A 17,224-nucleotide genomic window follows, 5' to 3' on the forward strand; every position below is an offset into this window, starting at 1 on the left:
TCCACCCTCCCTCACCCCATACCATCGCTCCTACAACTGACCTCATTTATCTCTCTCCCTTCCCTCCAACGAAACACGTCTTTCTCTCACCTCTTTTCTCTCCTCCCTCCCCCCTCCCTCCCTCCCCCTCCCCTCTCTCTCCTTCCCCTCCCTCCCTCCTTCCTCCCTTCCCATCCTATCCTCTTTTCTTTATCTCCTCTACTCCTTCTCCACCTCTACCTCCTCCTCCTCCTCCTCCTCCTCCTCCTCCTCCTCCTCCTCCTCCTCCTCCTCCTCCTCCTCCTCCTCCTCCTCCTCATTATCATCTTAATCACAATCATAACCAAATTGTCCACAGTCAATGAGTCAACAGACTCACCATGTTCAGTCCTCGGAGTCACTTCAAGCCTGATCGCAATGTAGTGAAGAGATTTCACTCCCATTTCTGTCATCCGAAAGATAAGTATGATTGAAGCTAGCAGCCAACTTATTCAATCACTCACCCACCCACTAATCCACCCATCCATCAACCCACCCACAAACACACACCCACACGCACGCGTAGCATTTGAAATGCTACACGTGGAGACCGCAGAGCAGCTGAATGACTTTAGTGTCCAGTGCCTTTCTCGCACTGTGCACCCAAATCCACCATCCAATTGTCAAAGCCTGACTGCCAAATCTGTGGCACGTTCAACTCAAAAGGAGGACATTCAAATGCTCTGGCAGTGCATCCAACCACTAACTCTTCAGTAATGGGTGATTGGGTCATTGCATATTGTGGGACTGATAAAGTGGGTGGTCAGAGCGGACAGGCAATTGATGCGGTTTTGTGAAGCAATGAGGTGGTAGTGGGAAAGGTGTCCAAACCACATAATCGAGACCAGACTGTGTCATCCTGCATACAAATCCACATTCCTGCTAAGCGTCTCCACGCACGCTCTCCTCTCCTCCACTCGTGCAAATCAGATTGTCATCATTTGAATTGACGCCTCTAGAACTGGACCATTTTCACCGCAATTGGAATGAAGATGGCATGAAGTAGTGCAGCGTTGACCAGCTACCATAAAAGCAGGAGCGCCACCTGTCGAGCAGCACACACTTGCTTAGGGCAATTCCAAGTCTCCGATCCTCACAACTCACTGTTCATACTACTCGTCCTGTCAGCAGTACGCACACATTTTTACATCAAATGGATTTCTGCTTGGTGGGGCAACCCATCCAACCGAACTGATTCCACTGGGCAGTCAATCAGTCTGATGGTGGAAGGACGTTGTTGATGGAAATGTTCGCATTCGACACTGGACTACACTGGACTGAGTAGGTGGAATGCGTCCACTCAAGTGCTTCCATCCATAACAAATCAGTCGTCTACACTACTCATCACCACTCCAACTAACAGAACAACTACTAGCTGGAATGGAATGGCGCTTACGTTTGTGTTGGTAGACCATGTGCAATCAAGTGGGCTTCGTTGTGGTGCACAGGGTGATTGTTATCAGAGGGGAAGGCTTTGACTGCGGGGGATAAACACTTCCTGTGCGGTCCCTCTCACTGTCCACATGTTCATCGGTCAAGTGACATTTGGATTGAATGACTGCAAGCCTCACCACCCACACGAAGGTTAGGCGCCTATCAAAATGCCCTTCACCTCAACCTCCTCCCACACCCCTAACGACAATGTGCACATATTCCACGTGTCCCAGGTGTGTCACTCGTGCATGGTAGAAGAGGGTGCTGTGGAGGAGGGTGTATAAATCAGTCGGTATTTTCAAAGCCAATGTGCAGCTCCACTGCCATTATTGCCACCACTATTGGTTGGAAGTCAGAGCTCTTCTCGACGACAGTAGAAGGTCGTTGCAGTGACGCGATACAGCAGTTTGATGGCACGGATTGTCGCAGTATTGGTGGTAAGGTGGCTGTGAAGTGGTAGCATGGAGCGCCGACATCGAAGGGATCGACAGAGGAGCAGGTGCAGAAGTAGGAGTAGGAGATGGAGATGGAGAGGGAGAGGAAGGAGCAGTGACTAGCTGTGAATCATTTGCGATGATTATTTGTGTTTCTCGAACTCAGAACGCAGCTGTGGATTGCTGTCATGACTGCATACTTCTAGGCGTCTCCCACTTTGTAGTGGGAAGGTAGTTGGAGAAGGCGTGGTCGTGTCAGAGGGAAATGGATTAATAGTGACTGGGTTGTGGGTTGCCAGGTTTTCCTTTGTCAGACCACTTGAGGTCCTCATGATATCCTAGCGACTTCATTCTCAAGACCGTCTCACTACACAAATTTGTTGGCAAATCGGTGGTGGAAGTAACCCCCTCGCTAGCACTCACCTATTCGGTAACTGATGTTGCTGTCAGGTGTGGAAGGCAAATTTCTAACATTACATTTTAGACTTTCCGTCTTCGATCAGCACGCATGTCCGCAGCAGTTGTGTATGTGTGGAGAAATGAGGGGGGAGATGGTGACGAATCACTTTGTTGGTAGGAGAGTGGAGCCAGGATGTAGATGTAAATGAATGACACGACTGGTTGCATCGCTGTCACTGATGACTGTGCAAGAATTGCTAGGTTAGAGAAGTGGCCGAATGGAGGTGTTTTGGGCCATTCTCATCACATTACCAGTGAAATCTTGCAAGAGGGCATCATTTACTGCAACCCTGTTTCTTCCCCTTCTCCTTCCTCCTCCCCTTCTTCTCATTCGGCATCAACACGTTCTCCTTCTTCGGGCTTCTTGTAAAGTTGCTTCGGTTAATTTCGCAGTGATTGATGAGGCAGGAACCCCAGTCTGCAGAGCTCATCTGAGCTGTCGGATCGACGTGGTGCAATGGGTTGCGGTTGCTGATGTGAATTATGTGGCGTGGGAGTGGCCAGTTTTGCTCACTTTCGAAGAAGTGAGGTGTGAGGTGTGAGGGGAGAGCTCATGGGTGCTTTAAACGGAACAGACGAAGACAAGCATGACTGCACGTGGAAGAGTAATTAGTTGAGGAGGAACATCCGCATTAGATTTGATGAAGATTGGGAGAGTGGTGAACTGACTTGCGAGTGCGTGGAACAGCGTGTGTTGATGGGTGGCATTGCATATGAAGGAAGGTGACAACCCCGAACTCACTAGCATTGGTCATGTCTGTAAAAGACTTGGAGGGTAGTGAGGCCCAGCGGTAGAACTTGGAGCTGCTGAGAGGTTCAACAGTGGTAAATCGTACTTTGTCCTTTAACGCCAATGACGAAGGTTGTGGTGGTGGTCGTGTTGGTGGTAATGGTTAGTATCAGTCCACCATCTCAGCAGTCAATTCCGTGAGCATCGTCTGCTTGTCCAGTGTAATTGTACAAATGGCAAATGGTTCTGTGCAAATCCTTTAGTGAGGTGTGAAGAATGTAGAGAGAGACGTGGAGAGGGAACACAGTTGTTTTCAAACTCGGATGTGAGTGATCGTGAAAGGTTAGCACACGTTCAGTATGGAGACGGGTTGATTGTTCCACAAATGATGGGCGGAACTACGTTGCAGTTGAGCACTAGGAGGAGTGCAAGCCCTTGGCAGCTAGACGCGATGTGGAGGAGGAAGAACGCTCCTCATTTGCAGCCCTCACTCCTCCTCCTCCTCCTCCTCTACCAACTGTCCAGTACTGCCTTCCACTCCAACGTCACACTTGTCGAGGAAAAGTGTTGGAATACCCTCGCCAAATGCTTCACACTCCTCCCGAGTGAAGTCACAGTCATCGCTGACGCGGTGTTTAAAGCACCTGCACGACCGAATACTCAACCCAATGCTCAACTCGGACACAATGCGTAGGTGCATAGTCGTTGCTGTGCCCATGAATGCGGTCCTCAATGCGAGACAGTACTGAAGGTGGAGCTGTTGGGGAACAACATTAGGAGGGCATTACATCTCGCCTTATCCATGCTCAAATCTCGTCACGAGATTGGGGTCACACGTGGCGCTGGTCCATGCTACTACGTACTACCTCATGCATAATTTAAGCCCATTTCAAATTTACTTGATAGGCATGCAGAAGCCGAGGAGGTGGTGAGGGAGGTGGTGGATGGAGAGGGGCTGTGTTGCTCCTCCTCTACCACCACTATCCCCTCTCCTTGCCTTGCCCAGCCTTGCTTGCCCTCTCCTGCCCTGGATTTTATAACGGGACTGGGTGGTGTTATGTCGAATCAAACATGGTGGCATTGATGACTGCACAACTAACAGTGGAAGTCAGTGACATTTGCCCGCAGTGGGAAAATTAGTAAAGTAAGCAGCAAACAGGAATATGTCGACTGAGTTCTGGCAATGATAGCAGCGGAAAGGGCAAAGACAATCGCCTGACTGCTGGACGAATGTGTGATGGAAGGTGTGAGTGTGTGAGTGGATAATATCGGATTAGATGGAATTGAACCTGAAGCCACATGTATGAATGTCTGGTGATACTGATGTCATGTCCCTTCGAGCATGCCGTCAAGATGGACACATGACCTACAAGGGCCCCAAAGTCTGCCAAATTGGGAATTCATTTAAACAATTCCCGTTTCATTTCTTACCTCGTTAATAGTTTTATCCATTTTAGCTTTTATAAACTATGAAGTTAAAGGTCTACAGCTTGAAAATTGGTTTGCTAGTTGATTTGTTTTTTATGTTCATTATCCATTTTAAATAATCTTTTTAAAAGATTTATAATGTTGGTAAAATTGGCATCGTGCTGTCTACCAGCTCGGGCTGATTTGGTTTTCTAGCAGCTCTTTCGTTATACCCTACCAAGCAGACGTTTTGGTCAAGAGCGTGGAGCCCTCTGGCACCACCACCCACACCCTCATGATGACAATTTGTCCTTTTCAGGCAATTAGGGAGCGGCACTTATCCGGAATGCAGTCGTGCCCCCATGCAAGTGGCTTTCTTTTATGCAGGTAGCAACACACTGATTGTCACCCAAGGAAGTGGAAGGCGAAGAGGAAGTGGTGGCCAAGGATGGGGGCCACTGGTGGGGATAGGGAAAGAAACGGTTTTTATGATGGTGGGTGGGTGGAGGGGGATGTTGATGGCCGATCGAGTGATTCAAGCCGTCACTGAGGCAAATGTCGCGCCGTAATTTATGGACTGGATTGTGCACACACACATGGGGCGTTTGCAGGTGTGCGTGAGCGGGTCCCTGAATTGGAGGGAGAGTGAGAGAGGGGGCGGGGGGGTGGGTAGGGGGAAAGAGGAACTTCGTGAACACTTTAGATGACATTGGTCTCATGGTAAGCGATAAATGTCAGGTTGTAAAAAGGAGACATGTAAAAAAGAAGAGGCCCATTTCGTAGGTGCAAACACATCCATTCAATTCACCATCAGAGCAATCCATGCTTGGTTTTTCTTGGGGTCGCCTTTTTTTGCCCACAGATTAGACAATGGAGTGTTTACTAAAAACCCAGTTTACCAAGTGAAGGTGGCATTTATGTGTTCGTCTGAATCATTCTGTAAATCCACTCCCTTCTTCTTACCTGACACCACGTGTATCTCCCTTGTAAGGTAGGCTGCCTAAAACACGGATTAACAGCTCGTTTGGACTTCAGATGACAAAAAAGTATGGAAAGAAGGATAGGAGGAATCATCCTTCACATATTGTTTATCAGGAGGGAGGTGTGTGTGCGTGTTTGTCTCCCTTATCTGATGCCAAATGATTAATAAGGCTTCCCAAATGCCTATTGTGCCGTAATAACGAGGAGGAGGTGTAAGCGAATTGTGGGACGCTTTATTCGCAAACATTGACATTGCTGCAAATGTCAACATCGTAGTGGTCAGCGCCTTTATTTGCACCCCATAGGCGATTATCCATGAAGGTCAGTCTCTTCACCCCTGATTGATGGAAAGGCATAACTGCAAATAATAATCGACAAAGTTCGTTGTGTCGCACACCTCTATAGCTACTCCGGTTTTCTCATCTAGCACAAAAGTTTGTTATTTCTACTTTTTAAAGGATTTTGTTTTTATCACCCTACCACCTTCATTTTTCACCTATCTATTCCATTTTCCACTTTTATTTGATTATCATATGTCAGTGTAAAGTTAAAGTTGGTACTTACTACTAAGCTATTGGGGAAATCTCCTCATTAGGGGAACGCAAAAGATAAGGATGGTGCTGCATTTAAGCTTAGGAGGTGGTGTCCACTTCAGTGTTCTGGCGTCTGCTTTATGTTTCTAACCGCCCAGTCCTTCTATTTGTGAATGACAAACCTTCCATACAGGTGTCACGTTTTCAGAGAGGACTTAAGACCTTATTTATATCCATAGTTCACTTAGGCGGCTGAAGTGTTTCATCCTGAGGCCATGGATGTCGCGATAGTATGTCTCTTCGTGTTACATTAAAATAGGCTGTATCACTGGCTCCTCTACCCACCCACCTTTCGATTAATGAATGTAATGTACAACCGAGAAATGCCATGAATGTGTTGGCGTCAACCCCCTCCCCCAAAATCGCAGCACTTAGCGGCAGGTGTTTTGATCCACTATCTTCGTAAGGCATCCGGGCATATGGTGGTGAAGTGGGGAATATCTGGACACATGGTCGAAGGTAGTAAAGAATGAATATCATTAAAATACGGTGTAGTGGTAGGCCGGCCTGTAAGTGGAATCCTCTCCACTACGAAGAATCGGAATTTAAGCCACTTCTGCCTTGGGAGATCATAAAATGGTCCCGATTCATGTCCCGTAATGTACCTTTCAGATCCACCAAAATATTTAGAAAATAGCAAATTTAAAGAATCGAACTTGACCTGAGGCCTCCATTTCGTCAGTAACTGGGTAATAATCAAGTTCGTCTGCGGTTTTTTAGGCAAACAAACCGATTTTAGTACCCGATTTTGCCCATCATGCATTTATGACACATATTTAGAGGCAACAAATCGAGTTCCAACAGACTGAGTGATTCAGAAACAATGTACTGGATGTGGGGATTTTCTCTGTTTGAAAGTAGATTTTAACCATTAAGAGAAGAGGTCTCCCCTTTGCTGCAAGTCTTAATTTGGTGAACTCCGTGGGGAAAAATAATGTCTAATTCGCCCAACACAACACTTTGAAAGATGAACGATTACATTTACGTGGGGTGTTTAAGGTCTGAAAAGGTTGTCATGTCGATTAGAAGGTCTAATTCAGCGACCTATTTTCCAATGCCAAAAGGTCAAGCAATTGGAGATAGAGCCAATCACTACCTTAGATCCAACAACTGACTTGGGTTTAGTCAACAAGACCTACTAAATCTGCCACTAAAAGGGGGTGCTTTAACTCTACAGAGAGGCATTTTGGCCTTGACGGAGACACAAATGTTGGAATTATTATTCCAACCCCATAATTAAGTGGAAAAGGAAAAAAGAAAATCAACTTCTCCGATCATGCAATTTATTTAATCATGGAGCCACAGGAGGAAATAAGCAGACAAGCACAACCATGTGCCCAAGTGTGTGTGCGTGTGTGCATGTATGCATGTGTGTGTATGTGTGCGTCCGTGCGCTTCCTGTGTACATGGGGGCAGGCGTCCCGCATTCCTCTTCCTCCATCTAATCCTCTCACATTCTCCGTGGCTGACCTTTACTGGATGAAAATGTCACAGTAACACGAAGAGGGAAAGAGAGAGGGTTTGGTGACACCCCGAGGGTGTTCGTGGACCACCAGGAGAAGAGGGGGTGGGGCTAGATACCTACCCCTGCCCCAAAAAGGTAGAGAGAGGGAGGCATTCAAGAGTGGTATCCACGCCACCTGTGATTTATACGAAATCGTGCACCCAGTCTTTTAGGACACAAAATCATTGTCTCAGCATATAATGGAAAAAAAGTAGATGACTTTCTACTTTCCCGTTCTACTGCCAATCATACTTATTTGACATTTAACTGAATCAGATTAAATTGACCGTTGTCTGCGTCTTTCAAAAAGCGTGAGACGGAACAAACTCCCGATCCTACAAGCTTGAAGTAGTACGACGATACGCGGGAATCGCATGACCTTCAAAAGGTAGAGTAAACTTCCTAGATCACGCTTTCACCTGCGCTATCACAAGTGACCTTTGGGAAGTTTCAGACATCGGACTTGCCCTTTCCCTACTGCCGATTGGTCGAATAGTCAAAAAATACACATTTAAGTTCAAAATGGTCTATCTGTCATAATCAAGGTTATTTTATATTAGGCCAGAAAGGATTGCAGAGGACCCGGTGTTTCAAAGATGTGAGGTGCTGTGTGGTGTCCAAAGATTGAATACCATAATCTTTCATGATCTGTGACGGTAAATGGACCTACTGAAACAGTGGTGAACGATAGTACACTTTCTTTTTCCAGGGTGGAAAGCGGTGTTAGCTCGTCATCGAAGATCTAGCACTATACCTAGATCATTTTGCTGTTGGGGATTGGCGGACTTTAACCTTCAAAGCCCACATTTTTTGATCCGTTTAAACGTTTCCTCACAACCAGATTCTGATAAAGCTATCAGGGCTTCACTATGCGTGACGCTGATAACGAAGGTTGCTCTGTGGTAAATAAACAACCAGAATAAGAAAAAGTCATGACAATAAAACAACTTTGCCTCAAAAAATCATTCTTACACATAAACACAGCTTAAGCAAATGCAAAATCACAAGGAAGCCGCAGCTTCTGACTCCTGAGTCTTGGAGGATGAGGAGGAGGCGGTTGCCTGTTCCACCTGGAACTGTGGAAGGGGAAGGCTGGGTGGTAATAGTGAGGGAAACATGAGAGAGGGAAGTTGGGGCACCATGCCCATAAGATCAGGTGGTAAGAGGGTTGCCAGAGCACAAGACGCCTGAAAATACCATTGGGAGAGAGAGGTAGATCTGAAGTCCGGAATCAAGTTTGCCATTGCCACTGAGATTGGTGGCATCATAGGCATTGCCCGTGCTATCCACTCATCCCCAACCGATTTTTCTCCAAAGGGCTCTTTAAAGGAGCGCTTTCTATCAATCAGAGCCTCAGTGCTGAACGGAGAGGGCTTCGATGGAGATGGTAGGGGCTTGGGTTCGGTTAAATTGATGTCGTCCAGGCAGATTGAAGGAGAGGAGAGCTGCTCCACATGTTTCATTAAGGGTGAACTTGAAGAGGGCGGCACTTTAGTATCCACGGAGATCTCTTCGTCGCTTTCCTCTGTTGGAAGTATTCTCCTAGAGATTTTACGGTCCTGCTAAGTTCAAATGTCAAGAAAGTTCTATACTGACCATTATTCAATCACTTATAAAATCGGAGCTTTCAAGTTTCAGCCATGAATTCTGGCGTTTTTCACCCTATTAGTACTAGCTTTGGGTTCAGCATGTCAAAAGGGTCCTTTGCCATATTCTATCATCATCATTTCATAGTCAGCCTGAGAGGAAAATGCGTAAGCGAGGTTTCAATTTTTCGATAGGATAGAGCAATCTCTACGTAAAACAAGATTTTTGATTTTAGTCTGGTAAATCCGATGAGCCTGGCTATCACCCCAGCAAGTAAAATAGGGCTTGTAAAATAATTAGGCATTAAAGTTTTAAGCAGTTATTAAAAAAACCCACTGATTCTTTGAAGCAGCTGCTCGATCTCTTTGCCGACGGTTTTTGAACCAATTACCAACTTGGGTAGGTGTCAATCCCGTGGCATTGGCCAGTTCCCGCTTCTTGTTGGGCCCAGGGTAGGGATCTTGAAGGTACCACTCTCTTAGTAAACTCCTTGTCCTTTCCTTAAAGCAGTGAGTTTTTTGCTCTCCGTCCCAAATGGTTTTAGGTAGGGGATGCTTCTTTCGCACTCGATATTTATCCACCGGTCCTAGAGCACGACCTCGCAGCCGTTCGGCCTCTTGGTAGTGTGCCTCCAACCATAGAGCCTGCATTTTTGCATGACTCGCCTTGGAGAAGTTATGATGCTCTAGAAGGGAGTAGAGTTCAGCGAAATTTCGGGTGTGGAAGGCAATCAGAGCCCGCGAGCGGAGGATAACCTCGTCACGATTCAACAACTCCCACAAATCACTACGCTTTGGTAGAGACCACATAAACTGGCACAAACAATCAACATTTCCAGCAGTCTCAAGGTTTTGACAAGTTTTAATAATATCCTGTGTCCTAGAAAAGATGTCATCTTCGGCAGACCATTTCAGAGCAGCACGAGCGGCCACAAACGCTGCCAATACCTCCTTCTGGGTGGGCATGTCGCCTGGGAATGTAGTTTGGGGGCTTGAATCTAAAAGGCTTAGAGCAGAAAAGGTGGGGAATTTTTTGCTCTCGCCTGCATTCATGATACGTGGATATCAGTGGTTTGGTGCGTTTAAGGAGGAAAGTAATATGGGATCGGTATCGGCAGCATGGCCAATAAGTGGCGCCCGCTAACATCAAGTGGCTGACCAATCAGCAGGGAGGGCGGGCAGACGTACACGCTGACTGGCTCGTCGTCTAGTTTAGCGCACGTACACGCGGAACTGACACCACCAGGGTCTCGGTTTCACACCAATGACTCTTGACTTTCGCAAAATCTGTTTATCAGATAGAATAGTGCATCACTCTTCGCATCAAGTAGACATTGCTCCTTAGACTGGATTTAAGATCCTTCAATGCGGTCAAAATCTAATTAGGGACAAGGGAGAAAAATGTCATTTTTTCTTATCGTAATAATTTTTGGCGGTAGTTATTGCTGAGTTAGATGAATTTTCCTTGCCACTCGGTCCACTTTGAAAAGTAAAAGAGAAGAAATAGAAAAATACCAAATTCAGGCTATTGGGAGTTGGTAGCCATACTTTAGAGAGAATCATAAATCTTGTGGTGCGAAAAAAAATAAGTAAGAATTTGATTTATCTCGCTTATTTCTTTATCAGTAAATGACTAGCATATTTCTTCCTCCTATCCCTAATTTTCAATACGCACTGCTTGATGTGATGTGAATCTCAATGAAAGGACTGTAATGGCGCTCATTTACTGCCCTTATGAAGCAGGCGGTGATGCGACAACCAAAATGTTATTTAATTGGTGTCTGAATTCAGGATCGTGTTGTGGTGACTAAACTGTCTACAATTCTTCTCCCTCTGTAGCATTTACTCTACCGTCAGGTGAAGACTTTAAAGAAGGACATAAGTGGATCCATTCAAAGGTTTGAATAATACATATTCGCCAATGTCTTAAATACAGAGGAAGCAAATTTATCAAAAAAAATATTTATAAACCCAAAAGGATGTTTATTATGTTTAATTTGGCGCTTATCGTACACAAGTGAATTTTCCGTTTAGGTCGTTAAATAATTAGTGTCATAAGTAGAGTGTAACTAAAATAAAAATGGTCATTGATAGGAGCAATCACATTTATATGTGTGAGTTTTAAAGTATAAAGCCATGCGCTCTATCGGGGTCTTAGAAGAAAATCAGCCACCGCATCCTTAAAGTGATTGAAAAATACGTCACGTGGTGGTGACGTCGGGTTCAAGAAAAAAATTGAGACGTCAAATATGTTATGATGCTGGTGGCTGACGGGCTAGAGTTGAAAGGCGGTGAGGGCTTATTTCGTAGCTAAGTGACCTAACAGTAGAATTAAACTTTTTTTATGGTCCTACCATAGCCCCTCATTAGGGCAAGACAAATTCCCCGGTCCTTTCGGGGGCAGAGTAGTGTGTAACCACGATCTGTCACAATGAGAGTCCTCAGATTAAATTGAAAAAGTTGTACCTCATTTAAGCCCAGGCCTAGTCATTCAGTTGTGGGGCAGCAAAACGCAAGATTTCTTACCGAAAAGATTAAACAGTTTAGTTGTTCTTTAGATGATAACATTTCTTCAAGCTCTAGGTGATTATTATCACCTTTCCTCGGTCCACGCAAGATGGACTAAAAGATTGGAAAATAGAGGTGAGAAGCCGATGGCTCTAGCTGGGGTCAGATTACTTGTTTTGGAGAGAAAAAGTTTACTAAAAAGAGGAACTCACAGGCTTGTGTCTTGCTGGGAACGAAGTCCCTACTGTAGCGTGATGGCACTAGCGACAAACTTATTTCAAGAAATGCTTTACAGTTATTTACTTTTATTACAAAAAGGGACCAATTAAAGTTATACGATTACTTTATAAGTATAAATCTCCTCTGTAAATTAAAAAGGGGTTAGAAGTATCTGTCGTAACCTCACTTTTCCCGCCTCCGCTAGGGTTAAATAGAACCGAAGTTTATACTGAAACCGATTTATCCTTTTAACTCAACCGACAGAAACCTGCCGAGTTAATGAGCGTGGCAACTTAGGAGAAGCTATTTGACCCTCCTCCCACCCCTCCAACAAAGAGGGTAGAGAAAACTGAGGTCGTATTCGAATTAATGCGAGTTCTCAAAAGCCAGACGTTTAGTCATTAGTCGAATCACACAGGTCTTAATTTTAGTTCGCTTGTCTCAACCCTTTAATCACACAGTTAGGGAAGTGCCCGCGGGTGGACTCATTTGCGGTCCCGCTCATTTCCCACCTCTAACGAGCTCTTTTAACAAACCCAGGGGTTTATTCACTGCCAGGACGAAAATTATAGTCCTCCTCGAGATTGCAAAGGAAGAAGAAATGAAGTATTGTTGAATCATGGGGGAACAGGTGTGTTTATTTAAGTTCAGGTGTAAAATTATCAAAAAGATTAAAAGTCTGTAAAAATTAATGAAAAGTTTCCTAGCAGTGCTTACCTACATTTGATTTTACGATTATATTCAAAGCTTATTAATGGATGACGTTTGAGTGCGTGCATCAACTATTAATGGTGTGTGATAAAAAGAGCATTATTTGTCAAGTAATCACAAACATTTGATTGTGGAATCAACGCTAAAATCACAAGTTTTGCGTAATTATCCACGTGGACCTGGTCAGTAGCTCAAATAATCCAGATGTAGGTCGAAAAATCACAATGGGTCATCTTGTTCCATTTAGCTATTAACATCACCATTGAGGTAGTGGTTTGAATATTATTTCGCATTGAGATCCCGTAAAATGAGACCTGGCGAAATTAACAATGGCATAATTGAAACTGACATTCCACAGCCAGTGAGTCAACATTAATTCCACTCGGCGTAAGTGACTAGGGTGAGGTGAATGGTTCTTGAAAGTGACACGTCCTAAAACAGATGGGAATTAACTACAACCTAATGGACGGCGAGGCGGAAGAAGGCGAATTCATCGACCGGAGATAATTAAACGCATCTCCCCCACCTCCATGATAGGGGAAGACAAGGGAAAAAGGGCGCAGCTTTTTAGTTCGGATAACTTTTCTGACTAACAAAGCAATTGACAAAAGGTGTAAGCTATTAATTACGGTTTAAAACATCATTTTGCTATTTTTTTTAAAAAGCCATTCGTTGGAATTGTCGGTGGAACGAATAGATAACAAACTTGCTGCAAGTATATAGTGCTATAAGGTATCAGGCTTACAGAATAATTATCTTATCGTCTTTTGTTTAAATTTCCTCTATTTTGCACACTTCATAGCTCCCGTTTTTTCAAATGTACCCTTATACGATAGGTTTTTTGAATTTTCATGTACAGTACAGTATTTTTTTACAGATTTTCGGTTTGTCAGTAAGACTTATTGGTAGTTTTTAAACTTATTAGCAGTGACAATTTTCGGACGATTTTATACTGTCGGTTTGAGAATGTGCACGAACAAAATTGATCAAATTGACCAACCTCATTTGTCTCGACCCGAGGCAGTTCAAGCCGTGCAGCATACTGTAGGACAATGCAAACACAACTTCTTCGTTCTCCTACTCCTGGCTCTCATCCGCTGCCATGTTTAGAAGACGCGACTTGCATATATGTCTATAGGTGTCTCATGGAGGTAAGGCCATGGAATTGCAGGTGCGGTAAGTCGAGCATGAAATGGTGCATCGTGTGTGTGGTTTCTTTGTGGGTAGGTGATTCCCTCTTTCATTGAACAAAAGTTCTGCTCTCTTTGGAAATACTGCTTAAATGGAATCTGTAAATTTAGTCCCATTTCTCCAGTAAAATTCTAGATGATAATTTGACTAACGACTGATTTTAAGTAAGTAGAAAACATTCTTTTCATGCAAACGACTTAACGCGTTCGCTACCACGATCTTAGCAGAGTTAGCATCCACGGCACAGATATTTCATTTCACGATTTTAAAACGAATTGTCGGCAATATTCTGTAATGAACAAGAAAAACGTAGTTAACTCTTCTGGTTTGTTGATTGTCAATCACTTGAACCATCAGAGTGTCAACAGGTTCCTAAAGCCTTTGTGGAAGGAAACTGTAAATGGGGATGTTTGCTTCTTTTCAAACGAGTTTATAAGCTTCTCCCGATTTTTAAACAAAAGAACTAAGAATGTAGGTAGAAGACTACAAATAAAGAAATGAGTTGAGAAAAATGCTATGGATTTAGGCGTCTAAAATTAGCCTTAAGGCTTCTGTGTCAGTGTTAGAAGAAGTATGGTTTAGTAGAAAGTTGGCTCAAGACTATTAAATGAATTTTTCAAAATAGAGACCCAATTTTTGCGTAGTTAATAATGATATACTCAAGAGAAGTTGCAGCTGAGAGATTTCGCTTATGAAATGAGAATTTTTTAGGCTTGAAAGGCAGTGATGGAGAGTGGAGTCCAAAAGGGTAGAGGCCTTCTCTCTCTCTACTTCCTAAAGCTATAAAAGACGGCGCATCCCTTTGTATGGCTAAAAAACCGTCCAGTGGGAAAAGTTCTCATGTCCAGAATGAAAGAATCATGCTGGAGGCTGCCTCCACTACCGCACTGTCTCGCCCTTCAAGTAATCACCTACACGCTTAAAAGTAACGCGATTTATAAAATTGCCTATGCATTGAATGAGTTTAAAATTAGTCGAAAAAGTGATACGCCTGGAATGAGAAACATTCAATTTAAACCGAGATATAGGAGTGAAAGAGTTCTCTACTGTTACACTAAGTCATTTATAACGAGTGAGTGAAATGCCCTAAAACTTTCTGACAAAATAAACAGAACTGTAGCAGTAAAAATCTACATTACCATTCATGGACGATTTGATACTCGTAAAAAACACCGTTATTGATAACAGCAGAAATAATCCCGGTTTGGCGCAGACGTCTCTTGCCAACACATTTGTTTACCTGAAGTTCAGTAATGATAGATCATTAAAGCAGAACTGACTTGCCCGAGTGACAGGCGTTTACTATTAAGCAATCCTTTACTTTCAAACAATGTAATAATTTGGGGTTTTGAGGCTCTTATTTTAGAGAGTTTCATCTCCTGCCATCTTTCATGCCGACCAAGTGAAGGCTTAAAATCCGGCTGCTAAAAACCAAACCGAGAGGTTTAATTTCCTCCCATCCTAGCAAGCTAAAACAAGGCATTCTCGTGTTCATATAGACTCGTTCATTTACTATTTGAAGTCAGTTTTAAAATGTCTAGTTTTTGTCTTAATTACAAAGCACTTCAATTGGCACCCAACCAGCGGGCATGCTGTGGACACTGGATTAGCTGAGAATGTTCGGTTCATTCGAACATCCTTAGGGGAATAGTTCAAATTACTCTAGTATAAAACTTGCAGTGGTCAAAGCGGTGTAACTATGGTTAAAACTACTCTGTTTACTCTTACGTCAGCTTATAACCAGCAAAAGATGAGGTGATGTGCTATGTGGAATACGAGGGAAATTATAACTGCTTTAGTACTTTATTTTTTACCAGCGGTGTAGGCATCCGTAGATCCGATTGATATTCCCTTCCGTAATATCCACTGGGGTAAATAAATTCCCTATAATAGTCTCTTTCCTAAAATAAGTAGGAACAACGGTGTCTTACTTTGTCAAGGATAAAGATCAAGAGGGCGAAGTGATATTCTTTCGTCTTTCCCTCCTTGATATGCGGAGTATCTTGGCGTTTTAAATGATAATGAGAAGAACACGTCTTATGCTGTTCCCTTTCGGCCTTTCACTGCCAAGTAGAGGCATGTGCATGTTGTCAGATCGTCCTACTCCCAAACACTTGACATAGTGTGGATAAATGCTAATTTAATCCATCTAGCTCAACAAATTTGCAGCGTCTATTGCATCAGTCTCGATGAGAGTGGACCACTCTTCAAAGTCACCATTAGCATCGATGCAAGTGAGAAGGGATTCGGGGTATTCGACTGCTAATGCGAACGCGGCGAGATGGGCAGATAGCCATATTTTCCTTTCGTATAAAGGAGAGTCTCACATAACGAAATTAACAGAAGTCATATAAAGAGGTGTGCAAAGCGAGTAGCTAAAGAGAACCTAATCTTCTACCTGATGACTTCCATTGCAAAGTTGTGGCTGTGATGAAATATCGTCAAATGAAGGACAGATATTCTAATTTGAAATGGAAGCATGACGCCATGCTCTATTAAAATTGGCGAACGAGTGAAATGGAATTCTACTGTGCTCCGTTCTGGCAATAAAATATTTTTTGGTGTTTTAAGCAGAAGGCAGAAAAAGAGCATTTAAGCGTGTGACTAGTATAAGTAAAGCACCTTCGGGATGCAAAGTAACATCAGTCCGACTGTCATTCTAGAACGGCTTACTCCATTTCGTCACCAGTGCTGAAACACCCACCTCCACATACATGTCTTCATTCTGCACTAAAGTGATTCCCCCGGGTTTTGCCACGACCAACAATGCTATGCGCGCAATCCTCTTGTTCCTTGTCAAAACGCTTCTCCAAGTTGCTGCAACTCAACAACAGCAACTCTTTCATGCTACCCACAATCAGAATGCTGTGGCGATATTCAGCATGAACCAACTTTCTCAAATCAGAGATGCCTGTGTTTAAGAAGAAATATGTTGAATCGGAGTGTGCTGTGTGATGTAACGTTAACCATTTTCCCTGAAAAAATTCGTCCTTTGCAAAATTTCTTCTCACAAAAGTTATTTTTGGATTACGCGTGCAGGATAAGGCAGGTAATCCACGATCCACAAGCTACGATTAACAAGCTAGCTTAGTTTTCACCAGAGTGACAGCTCTAGTGATAACCGAGCAGCTGTTGCTAATGCTGGTGATGACGTACGGCCACGTCCGTCGCTGACGTTTAGATGTACTGCTAACGATCGTCTCGTAAATGTTCACACCACTTAATCGCATGTCCTACTGTGGATGGGTAGCTGATAGTCGTACCACCGTATCATACTGCTTGAAGACTTCCCTAAATGCGACTAAATTTTCACGTCTTTGCATTAGACAGTCTCACTGAGAATAAGTCTCTTTCAATGCCACATCTTGTTCCACGTCCCATGCGCTCGCAAAATTTTGTAGTTTATTCTTAAAGGTATGTATAAAATATCCATGCTTTATTTCTACTTT

At 43.7% G+C, this 17,224-nt stretch overlaps 4 protein-coding genes across 4 annotated transcripts; 1 reads left to right on the forward strand and 3 right to left on the reverse strand. All coding sequences in view use genetic code 11, as the record gives it.

Moving 5' to 3' along the window:
- Positions 1-198: 198 nt before the first annotated feature.
- EGR_08539 (hypothetical protein) lies at positions 199-431 on the reverse strand (the record flags this gene model as incomplete). Its single annotated transcript, XM_024497788.1, has 2 exons — positions 199-305; positions 359-431. The coding sequence occupies 2 exons, from the start codon at positions 429-431 to the stop codon at positions 199-201; spliced, it is 180 nt and encodes a 59-aa protein (XP_024347769.1).
- A 1,306-nt stretch (positions 432-1,737) lies between these two features.
- EGR_08540 (hypothetical protein) lies at positions 1,738-5,192 on the reverse strand (the record flags this gene model as incomplete). The annotated part of the gene is made up of 6 exons (XM_024497789.1): positions 1,738-2,009; positions 3,088-3,187; positions 3,428-3,491; positions 3,567-3,832; positions 4,721-4,793; positions 4,882-5,192. 6 exons carry the CDS (start codon positions 5,190-5,192, stop codon positions 1,738-1,740), a joined length of 1,086 nt encoding a protein of 361 aa, XP_024347770.1.
- Positions 5,193-8,561: 3,369 nt separating this feature from the next.
- Positions 8,562-10,112, reverse strand: EGR_08541 (Homeobox protein SIX6; the record flags this gene model as incomplete). The annotated part of the gene is made up of 2 exons (XM_024497790.1): positions 8,562-9,102; positions 9,484-10,112. 2 exons carry the CDS (start codon positions 10,110-10,112, stop codon positions 8,562-8,564), a joined length of 1,170 nt encoding a protein of 389 aa, XP_024347771.1.
- A 5,362-nt stretch (positions 10,113-15,474) lies between these two features.
- EGR_08542 (hypothetical protein) lies at positions 15,475-16,041 on the forward strand (the record flags this gene model as incomplete). Its single annotated transcript, XM_024497791.1, has 2 exons — positions 15,475-15,530; positions 15,945-16,041. The coding sequence occupies 2 exons, from the start codon at positions 15,475-15,477 to the stop codon at positions 16,039-16,041; spliced, it is 153 nt and encodes a 50-aa protein (XP_024347772.1).
- Between the last annotated feature and the right edge of the window lie 1,183 nt (positions 16,042-17,224).

This window comes from Echinococcus granulosus (assembly GCF_000524195.1).
Source record: "Echinococcus granulosus chromosome Unknown EG_S00110, whole genome shotgun sequence".
NCBI classification, from domain to species: domain Eukaryota; kingdom Metazoa; phylum Platyhelminthes; class Cestoda; order Cyclophyllidea; family Taeniidae; genus Echinococcus; species Echinococcus granulosus.